Genomic DNA, 11,035 nt, shown 5'->3' on the forward strand with positions numbered 1-11,035 from the left:
GCCTTGAGTCTGACAATGGGAAACGCAGCTACTGCACATCAGCCTGCCAGGGTTTCAGAAGGAAGAAATCCCACTTTCCAAAGCTCTCGGATCCGAAATCCCTGGTAGCAAAAATTTATTCTCATGACTTGAAGACAAGGAGAAATTTATAAACGTTTTCTAGACCCACCCAATAGAACAGGGAATGTTCCATTCCCATCACCAACACCCGGGAGCCAAGCAGCCGAACCAGCTCTGCCGTGAGCACGGCGCCAGCCAGGAGCACGGCCCCTGTGCCTCCTGCTTCCCAACCCCACGCACGCCAGGGAAGTCTCTTTGGAAGGTCCGCAGTTTTTCCAGCCTAGTGTCCACCATCAGAAGGAGCAAGAACAAAGCAGCACAACTCATCTCAAACCCGACACACACCCACATTGTTAGATTCTCCTAGAAAATAAGTAGTTCCGACTCATCTCTTCTCCCCCCAGGAGCCCACGTGCCGGCGCCGGGCTCAGCGCATGAGCAGGCTGTGCTTTGGTCCGTCCACTCTCTCCAGCTTCTCAAAGTGTTTTCGGGCATTGCGGATGTTGATCAGCGTGGCCGCAGAGGCTAGGGCGGAAAAGGGGCAGGGAGATAGGCACGAGTGAGAAGGGATGTGAGTAAGCAACATCCCCATCCCCAAACTCTCTTGTTTTAACCCCACCCCTCAAAGCCTGCGGGGCTTGGAGCACCCTGGCCTAGTGGAAGGTGCCCCTGCCCCTGTCAGGGGCCTGGAGCAGAGTGTCAGCCACACAGTGTCTCTTAAGCACCTCAAACCCTCCCTGGAGCAGTTACAGCTGGAGCTCTGTGAGCAGTTAAACAGTCCCTCTGTGCCCCCAAGGGCTGGCGCTGCTGCCTGCAGCTTCTTCCTTAAGATAAATAGATGCTGCTATAATTAGAGGCATTGGCCCACCAAGACCATCCAGGCAGTGAGAGCAAGAGCTCCAACAGGATCCAGCCCTGCTTCCTCTGCAAACATCACCGGGGCTGCCAGAGGAGGACAGCCCAAAATAGGTTATTAGACACGAGCTACTAAATCAGGTCACATCTGTTCGAGCGGTTCCCTCCGCTCGCGGTAACACAAAGCTCAGCTCTCCAGGCACATGTCTCTTGCCTTCTGTGGTCACTTTTTAGCCACCCCCTGCTCAGATCCCTCCCTATCTTTTCATTCCAATCAGGTTCTCTTCTTCGCCCAGTGTTTGCTGTTTTCCAAGGGAAACACAGTTTAAACCAGACTCTTTCAGCTTTTAGTCCCCGCAAACACTCACAGGCCAAGGGCTTGATCTTTGCTTCAACTTACGTATGGAAGGGTCTGACATAACCACCATCACGTATGTATTTGATGTAAAGATGTCAATGAAAGCAGCAAAGTTAGAGTTCCTGACCTCCATGCTCTGGAAAGAAGCTGCCAGCTTACTAAGAGGGGAGACAAAAGGGAAAGAAAGGGAAAACCAGAGTAAACAACCAATTGCTGTAGCATTGCTCCAACAGCTTTGGTGCCCACACAGCAAACATCCCTTCATTTGAGCTGCTGGTAACAAAGAGGTGTTTGAGTCCCACTTGGCAGGAGACACCAGGTGTGACCACGAGTTTGGTTGTTGGGTTTTATTCTCTTAACAAAAATACTCTCTACTTCAGACTGAGAAATCAATCTGAAGTGGTTTGCACACGGAATGGTGAACGTAGTTCAAGATACACAACCCCACCGAGGCTGCTGTGCCCGTGCACTCAGTGTCCCCTGCCCCATGGATGTGACAGCTCAGCCCTGCTCAAGGACAGTTAACACTGAAACATCTGCAGACAGCTCTGACAGCCACGGGGCACTCCCCCATCCTGCTCAGGCTCCAAGCGCTTGCAGATACTACCAACAGCCTCTGGGACCTGGAGGAGGTTCAAAAGCCAAGAGACTTCCCACTTGTGCAGTCAAAACATCAATAAACAGCATCTGCAAACCTCCTCCTCCCAAACCAGCACCGTGGAGCGGGGGCAAAAGCTCTCAACCTGACTATCACCAGTTTTTCACTTCAGTCCTGGAACCTCCCTGCCTTGCCTGGAAGAAAACCAAAGCTCCTTCAACCGGCAGCAAAGGAGGAAGTCACAAAAGACAACAACTAACTCGGTGCTGAAGCACGGTGCAATTTAACTGCAGCATCTCATAGAGCTTGTATGAGTGTGGAGAGCCCCTGCTTGCCTGGAGAACGCTGCAGCACCCACCGAGGCATCACCCAGCTCACCTGCAGCTCAGCTTGAATTGCTTTATTATGTTGCTGATTTTCTCAAACCTGTGGACATCCCGTTGTTCTTTGCATTGATAGTGAGAGATGACCTGGAAGGCAGAAGGAGAGAGCACGGAGTTAGTGAGGGATTCCTTTCACTTCTTCAGGCTTTTATGCGAAGCAGGTGGTGACCAGGACAGAGATTCCCTTTATCTTTGGCTGATTCAATCTTGGAACCTGTTTGCAGCAAGACTGATGGTGCTTTCATGGTGAGACAAGCTCAGTAACACAATCACCAGGAAGGCTTTCAAAGGCAGATGCAAGTATGTAAGATATGCAAGAGACACGATTGCCCATTTGGGGTCTGAGTACCCCAACTCAGCAGCAGTTTAAATCTTGATTCAAAGAAAAGGTGCAAGGAGAAGGGGGGAAATGCCAGACCATCACCTCAAGTAGGGGAATCAGACACTTCACCAGTGCTGGAATAGCTTTTCCTTCCCAAGTCTATTGTGCTGCAGATTCCCAAGGAGTGAACCTGAGAATTTCCCATTCTGCAAGAGGCAGGATGCTCACACACTGCCCTCAAAGCCAAAGCAGGCTGCTCCTCCCCAAGAGAAGCAGAACAAAGGCAGCTGGTTTCCTCAGGAGTTCCCCCTCTCCATGAGTTCAGAGTCAGACCAAGCCTGTGCTAAGCTGCCTGCATCCACATCAGTTCCCTCCTCTTCCTCACACACAACAATCCAGCAGCAACACACAGACCTTGGGGCCTGGCTGCAAGGATCCAGAGGATCTCAAATGGTTTGGAATCCTTGCAGATGATCCATAGCTGCATCTCCAGGGCCACTTCCACCAAGCTGGGACCCTACAACTCCTCATCCTCATCGGCTAACGGGCCGAGATCTGCATTACTGCACAAGGGGAATGGCACACAGTGCCAGCTGCACCATCTTCATTCCCACAGCACACCAAAAAGGAGATTGCAAAGGCTTATTCTGTGTGCTTTAAGCTCTTAAGAATCATGAAACAAACCACTACTGGAAGTGTCAAACGCCCTCCCACAAGGATGTTAAACTCTTACTCTTCTTCCTATGGAGTCACATTGAACAGCCTTGTGAGAACCAAGTTTTGGGGTTGTTATTTTCCCTTAGAACACCCTTCAGTGATGACGTTCTTATCGTTTTGAACCTGCCCAGTTATTCACACTGGTACAGGTTTAGTCAGGTTCAAGGGCTGCAGTTAAACCAAAGCCTTCCCTGGATGCAGGTTTGTTCCTGATCTTCCCAGATGGGTTTTCCTGTTACTGTGATTTGAATACAATTTCAGAGGAAGAGTTCACTTCAGGAGAAGAGAGTCCTGAGGGAAGCTTAAATATACTAAAGAAACACTGGGAAGAAAAGCCTTTTAAAAGTCACCACGACACTGAAATCAGCAGCAAGTTTTTGGAGCAAAGATTATTCTTTTCCCATAAAAAAGGTACTTTAAGTACTGCTGCATACACCAGGGTGGAACCACTTACTATCTGCAAAAGGTCAAAAAGCAGAACTTGCCACAAATGGTGGGGGTTCACTTCTGGTAGTTTAAGAAGTGCAGCAAGATGCTGGATCGTTCTCCATGGTCCCTCCATCACTTCAGAATCAGACATTTGGCCAGTAGGAAAGCACTCAAAAATCAACACATCAAACCCATTCCTGCAGGTCAGCAAGAGATTTGTGTGAGTCTGAAGAGACCCATCCAGAAACCAAGAGTATGGATGGACACGCAGCAACAGTGGGTTTAACCAACACATTTTACCTTGCAGATACAACAGGTTGGAAGCAGTTACTATGCCCCGGTAACTTTGAAAGCTGTTGTAAACCCATTGCTTGTGATCCTCCATCCATGCTCTGGGTTTGCAGAGATCAGACAAGAAGGAAAAAAGTCACCAAGACCAGCTTGAAAGCCTGAAAAGGCTTTTTTGAACATAAAGAAGGTTCTTGCCCTGTGCAGAAAGGAATTCCCAAGGAAGTCCCACAGCCAACAACAGAATGGGGATATGAAACCCTCTCATAGCCTGGGAGAGGGAAATGCTGACCAAGCCCTCAGCAAAACTGCCAGAAGTTTTGGAAGGTCCCTGGAGCCACATCAGCCACTTTCAGTGTCACAAAGCGTGGATCGAGGCCTCCTGCCATCTGGTGCTGCCTCCTCTCTGTGGGCTGTTGCCACCACAGCACCTTCCACCCGGGAACCCTGTCCCAGGCTGGGCAGAGCTGTTGTATTCACCAGGAACGTGGCTCTCTCAAACAGAAGCACTTCGTCTGCCTCGATGATCTGAGCAAAGTTCCTCAGGTTCATTTCCAGCTGCTGGACATTGGGAATCAGCTGATAGACTATACTGGACCAAGCCTGTCAATGAAGAAAGACACAACGTCAGAGCTGAGTCAGCACTTCTCTGCTCCAAACCAGTTCTGGGTGCTGACAGCCTAGGCAAGGCTGAGGAGCTTCTCCCATCTCCATGTGTCTCTACCACAGTGGAAACCACCAGTGGTACCCCAGACCTGAGTAAACTCTTCTCTAGGTCAAGTTCTTCTCCACATCAGTCACAGAGAAACTAGAATACTATTAAACAGGCTTAAATCCTTCTAATTTTAAGCTGTCAATGTTTCTTTCTACTGCTCCAGATAAACCTGCTTAGGTTGCCAGAGTTTCTGCTGATCCTGAGCAAGGTCAGCATGCAGAGGGATCCTTGGCAGCTCCAAACAGAAAGCTCTCATCCAACCCAGTGAGTCAGGAACAAGCCCAGAAGGGACAGGGGATGCTTTAACAGGCATCTGTCCTCCTTCAGACTCAGATCCTCTCAGCTGAGCTCAGCTCACTGCCACCTCCTGACCCAGGTCTGTGCCAGTGCCTGGCCACACGCTTCCCCCCAGCAGTCAGGCTGGATAAACATGACTAAAAGATGCAGAAGTTCTTTCTAAAGTAGCCAGGCAAAGTGTTTAAGCAGTATTAAGATACTGACACCACGAGCCCAACATGTGGTGGGGTTTTACTTGTCCTACTTAAAGCCAGGAAGCTTTGATGCCATTTACAACAGCTAAGCCCCACCAGCAGTGGTGGCAGAACTAAGAGGGACAGTCATTAGCAAGCCAGTAGCACCTAACCACTCGCCTTCCTCATGCTCGTTGCTTTCAAGTGGGCGAGGGGGCAGCCAGATGTGCAGAGGAAGCTGTACAAACCTTGTAAAGTGTTTCATCCCAGATGGAAGTTCTAAAACAAACACATTCCAAGGGACGGGAAAGGCGCTTCAAGTCCTCCTCACGCTCTTTGAAAATCTGGGAATAGAAAAGAGATCAGCAGTTGAGCGTGGATATTCCTGCCTCTGGTGTGGTTCAAACATCTCAAGTACAGAGAGAGGGTGAGAGCAGAGCTGGCCAGGCCAGAGCAGCAGGGACAGGCAGAGCGTGGCTGTGCTGCCACTGGTGTGAGCGGGACTCAAAGCTGAAATAACCACGAGCGTTGCGGGGTGGGACCAGGAGCAGACACACGGGAGTGTCTCCAAGGACCCACATTCTGACAAGCCCCTGCTCACAGGCAAAAAAGCTTCATCACTGAGAAGAGGACAGGAAGAGAACACCTGAGGGTCATCAACCTGGAGAGGGGCTTTGGACAAGGGCCTGTAGGGACAGGACAAGGGGAATGGCTTTAACCTGCCAGAGGGGAGATTGAGATGAGCTCTGAGGCAGAAGCTCTTCCCTGGGAGGGTGCTGAGGCGCTGGCACAGGGTGCCCAGAGAAGCTGTGGCTGCCCCATCCCTGGCAGTGTTCAAGGCCAGGTTGGACACAGGGACTTGGAGCAACCTGCTCTAGTGGAAGATGTCCCTGCCCGTGGCAGGGGTTGGAGCTGGAGGAGCTTTGAGGTCCCTCCAGCCCAAACCAGTCTGGGGTTCTATGAATAGAAGCACCTCCAAGGCACATACTCATACAGCCTCCTCCTCTCACCCCATACTCTGCCCTTAGAGGTTATGGCTGCAAAAAAGGGGAGCAGCAGAACAGCAAAGACCAGAGAACCTTGTGCCAGCTCCTGCAGGACTGCTAACAGAGCAGCAGGGCAGCCAGCAACGGGCCTCCGCAGGGGAAGGCACAACGACACCTACACTCACTGTGTTTAGGAACACGAGGGAACATTAACCAATCCCCAGGGAATGCTGTGTAAGCCAACACCTGCCATGCGGGTCCTGGGATATCAAAGGCTTCAGTAAGACTCACAGTGATTTGGCCCAGTATTTGCATGTTCTTCTGAGTAGCAGGTGCCTTAAACCAGACCTTGAAGTGTGTGCAATGCTACACGCTAAAAGTGGATCTGAAGCAAGGCCCCTCTCAGGTCTACCCCCTGCTTCAAGGCCTCAGTGGAGTCTGTACAGCTGTGTGAAACCAGCACTTGTCCACTAGTCCCAAACAAAACTGGACAGGGCAGAAGACTTTAGGCTCATCCTTCAGCCTGGATGGAAGTGAGGAAAAGCTCCTTGAATCAACCCCACAAACAAGCTCTGAGCTATTTCTGCACCGAGCTGGAGGCAGAAGTAAAACTGGAAGTGGAGGATCAGCCCTCTGAGGCAGTGTGAGTGATCCAAAACCAGCCTGCATGTGGAAGAGTGGCTGTGAGGGAGGTCATGCTGTGGTTGCACTCCAGGGCTCCTCTGAGCTGCCCAGACACACACTCACCAGCAATCACAGGACTTCTTGCTTCAGACAAAAGCCAACAGCCTAAAGGGGTCCCCAAACCTGCTGCACGCCAGGCAGTGGCCCAGCAGCCAGGGATGTGCTTGTCAACCCACAGAGCTGTGTTTGCTTTCAGCAGAGAACAGACCCAACTGACAGAAACCACCTTCCAGTTACATGGGAGAGTTTTGGGGGGTTTGGGGTGGGTATTTTGGTTATGCTTTAGAACAGAGCCCATGCAGGGCTGAAAACAGCTGAAGAGAAGCCAATCATCGCTGCCACCACCATCTGCAAAGCCACCCAGTGAGCAGTGAGTTCAAGGTTGCTGGATTTCTTTCAGTTCTACCACCCTTGTGGAGCCAAGGTCTGGTGGAAGTACCAGAACCAGTGCTATAAAGGAAAAGGCTTAGGGTAGTTGTCACTAAAAGTCATGAGTTGTGTTCTCCACCACACTATACACAAGAGATAGTGATGACATCAATTCACAAGAGGCAGAAAAAGCTTAGAGGGCTTTGACACTTCTTAACATCTGAGAAACCCTTCCAGGACCAGCGCTGGTGGGGCTGGATCTGAAGCATCAAATCACAACGTGCATTAGCACAGAGAAGCTCTATTTGAAAGCATTTGTACGGCAACTATCAGCTTCTCACCAAGTCCCGCTGATCCTCCTGCACCAAGTCCATCTTGTGCACTAGACAGAAGATCTTTGCATCGGGAGAGTTCTGAAGGATTGCCTCCAGGCACGACTGGTAGTAGTGCATGTCCTTCTCCAGCTCACGGCTCTCCACATCAAAGACATAGATGAGGACTTCCACGTTGCGGAAGATGTTGTCCCGTTGGCTGGTGAAGTAGTTCTCCATGAAGGTGTCCTGCCTGCAAAGGAGCAGAGCAACAAGGGAGAATCCCATTAGAGCAACCAGGTCTGGCTTAGCATTGTCAGGAATCATCGTATCCCAGCCTGGTTTGGGTGGAAGGGACCTTAAAGCTCCTCCAGCTCCAACCCCTGCCCCGGGCAGGGACACCTTCCACTAGAGCAGGTTGCTCCAAGTCCCTGTGTCCAACCTGGCCTTGAACACTGCCAGGGATGGGGCAGCCACAGCTTCTCTGGGCACCCTGTGCCAGCGCCTCAGCACCCTCACAGGGAAGAGCTTCTGCCCAAGAGCTCATCTCAGTCTCCCCTCGGGCAGGTTAAGTTTCAGTTCTGAGCACGCACCCGTTTGGATCAAGCTGGCGATGAGCAATTCTGAACCCAGCTTCACCTCCACCACCTCAGGAGAAGCCCAGGTGAAGGGCTCACTCAGGCTTGTTGCCAGCAGAAGGAGCAGGCAGCGAGGGAAGGCTGGAGCCACACACTGTGCCTGTCATGCTGGGATAGCTCCAGAGGCAGCGCGGCCTCCACACACAACCCGGGATGATCCATCCACCCTTCAGAGCTGTCGCGCCAGTTTTACAGTGCACACACGAGGCTGTTCTGTTCCCTCCACCAGCAGCACACACATCCCTCGGCTTTGTCCCATCCCCAGAGCTAACCCCAGTGGTTTCAAAGGCAGAAGATTAAACAGTACCTACCCTCCGCAGTCCCAGAGGTTTAACACCAGGTTTCCTAGGAATCTAACATGGGAGTGCTCCACGTCAACTGGAAAGAGACAACAGGAGTTTACAAGTGAACCACAAACTCAGCTCAGAGCTACCTCCTTGGGCAGCCAAAATGCTGTTCCTCACTGCCCACAGCTTGTAAAACCCCATCCCAACACCACTGCTGGATGTAAACCTGCAGCTGAAGGCACTGGAGGAATTCAAGCCTGCTTCCTACGCTGGACACTGCTCCCTGGAGAAGCAGAGCAGGAGGTTCCCCTTCAGCAACACGTGCTCTGACCTTCGGGATGTTTTAAGAACGACATGAGTTCCAGCACACTCTGCAAGGCCTTAAATGAGCCTTAAAAGCAGTAATTCAGTCACACAGAGGATGTGAACTTTATGAACAGGGCAGATCTATGGCAAAGAGGGACTGCAGGTCACCTCAGCACTGCTTCCCAGCGAGGAGCACCAGATCCTGACAACTCCCACCCCTGCCTCACAGGAATCACTTGTGCTTTTTCACATCAGTAGTTCTGGAGGTAAAAAAGGGCACAAGACACTAAATAAGCCAAGTGCCGCATCCTGCCACAAGCTCAGGTGCTTAGAGACACCACTGTGCTCCAGCTGCACTGGGATCAGCTGGCCAGCAACAGGGAAGCTTCACCACCACGCAGGAGGCTCTGAACATTCCTTCTCAATAGGTGCAGCTGCAGCAAAGGCTGCCTCCTGGTCAAAAGAGAGAGTTAAGGATAAAAGTTCCCCCATAAGGCAGCACAGCTGAACCCAGAGCTGCGTTCCCTTTCACTCCAGCTCCCTACCTGCCCGCAGCTGAACTCAGGGGTGAAGCTCCTGTGAGGTGCAGGATGAGCACCCACCTACTCCAGCGCAGAGGAGAGGTGGGTCTGCAGCCTCTCCCCTTGAGCAGAGGGGGTCTGCACCCCGAGAACTCGCTGTTCACACAAGAGAACCCTTACTTGTGGCACCCAGGCGCCGCGTGTCCCTGGCGATGTAGTTTGCAAAGATAATGGACCTCATGCTGGTCTTCCCAGACCCACTTTTACCCATCAGCAGCACCTGGGAAGGAGAAAATACAGAGGAATTGGCTACTACAGAGCAGCAAGTCCTTCCCGGCTCCCCCAGGGTGAACATCTTGCTGCTGAAGCCACCAAAACACATTTCAGATGTGAACACATCAGAAGAGAGAGGCGAGAAGAGGACCTGGGAAAGCAGGAGACAGACACCCTTACACTCTTGCCAGCCATGGCCACTGGATCGTGGTCAGACTGAAAACCCTTCCAACCCCATTTGCACTCCTGATCTCACCCTCTCGGGAATCTCTGCCCTTCCAGGCTCCACATTCCTGGTCCCAGCCACCAGAGGTGCAGCCCCTTTTCCCACTGCCCCCTGGCAGAGGACTGGGAACCAGCGCTGGGTGAGAGCAGGAGCTGCTCCAGCCTCCCCCATCCCATCCCCTCGCCTCCCAGGTGCACCAGCACCACTGGGGAAGGCTGGATGGTTCTGCTGGCACCAAAGGACTTTGCCAAGATGAGAGAACACCTTTATCTCAAGCCTGTAAGACGAGGCTGGAAACAACCCCATGCCCACCCAGCACGGGTGTTCTCCACCTCTCCTTACCAAGCTCTTTTCCTTATCACAACGTGACTTGTTTACTCTTCCCCACCAGAGGTGGAATACACGTTACACTTCAAGTTACAGCAGTAGAAGCAGATGGGACAGCCCGGTTCAGGTGCACCAGGCTGTCAGCCAGGGCAGCACTTGACTCCACAGCCATGGAACCCCAGACTGGTTTGGGTTGAAGGGACCTTAAAGCTCCTCCAGTCCCAACCCCTGCTGCGGGCAAGGACACCTTCCACTAGAGCAGGTTGCTCCAAGCCCTGTCCCGGGCCTTGGTCTGTTTGTAGATCATTGGGCCAAAGGTGAGGTAGCAGCTCTGGCAGCCACAAAGGGGGTGACTGGAGGGGGCAGAGGGGAGACAGTCACACAGGGGAAGGCTCTACCCTGTGATCTAGAAACACAACCTGCCCCCCCGCAGCGGCAGCAGCAGAGGCTCAGACGCAGCTGTTCAACAAGTTCCAATTACAAAGGCAAATCCAGCCTTTGACAGCTCTGAGTCTACCACCAAGGATCACTTTAACAGAGCACAACCAGCCCACGGCCTGCCCAGCACACAGCTGGGGAGGCACCAGCTCCACTTCCCCACTGGACACCAGCAGCGGCCACAGCCTCCGGGCCGCAGGGGCAGACTCGGCCCGTCCTGTTGCGCGGGTTGTCCCTCACTCGCGGCAGTTACTGCTCTGAGGAGAGCCGGAGAACAAACTCAAACCTCATTTCACAGCTTCAAGCACAGGACACATCTGTGCCTCTGAGGGTCTTAAGAGGCACCAGAGGACACGCCAGGGTACGGTGCAAGCACACAGTGACGTGAGCAAACACAGGGAGGGAAAGCCCAGCTGCAGAGGATGCTCCTTTCGGCTCTTACCTTTTTCTTCATGGCTGTGCTTGGCATCACCC

General features: G+C 52.3%; 1 protein-coding gene across 1 annotated transcript; it reads right to left on the reverse strand.

Annotated features, from left to right (window-relative positions):
* Window positions 1–371: 371 nt before the first annotated feature.
* On the reverse strand, window positions 372–11,030 carry LOC104399936 (ras-related GTP-binding protein A). Its single transcript, XM_010009245.1, has 9 exons — window positions 11,004–11,030; window positions 9,478–9,577; window positions 8,495–8,561; window positions 7,576–7,798; window positions 5,444–5,539; window positions 4,491–4,613; window positions 2,250–2,341; window positions 1,316–1,431; window positions 372–585 (listed from the first exon to the last, which is right to left on the reverse strand). Exons 1-9 carry the CDS (start codon window positions 11,028–11,030, stop codon window positions 488–490), a joined length of 942 nt encoding a protein of 313 aa, XP_010007547.1. The 3' UTR covers window positions 372–487.
* Window positions 11,031–11,035: the final 5 nt, after the last annotated feature.

Source organism: Nestor notabilis, unplaced genomic scaffold (assembly GCF_000696875.1).
Source record: "Nestor notabilis isolate BGI_N333 unplaced genomic scaffold, ASM69687v1 scaffold27692, whole genome shotgun sequence".
Taxonomy (NCBI): Eukaryota; Metazoa; Chordata; class Aves; order Psittaciformes; family Psittacidae; genus Nestor; species Nestor notabilis.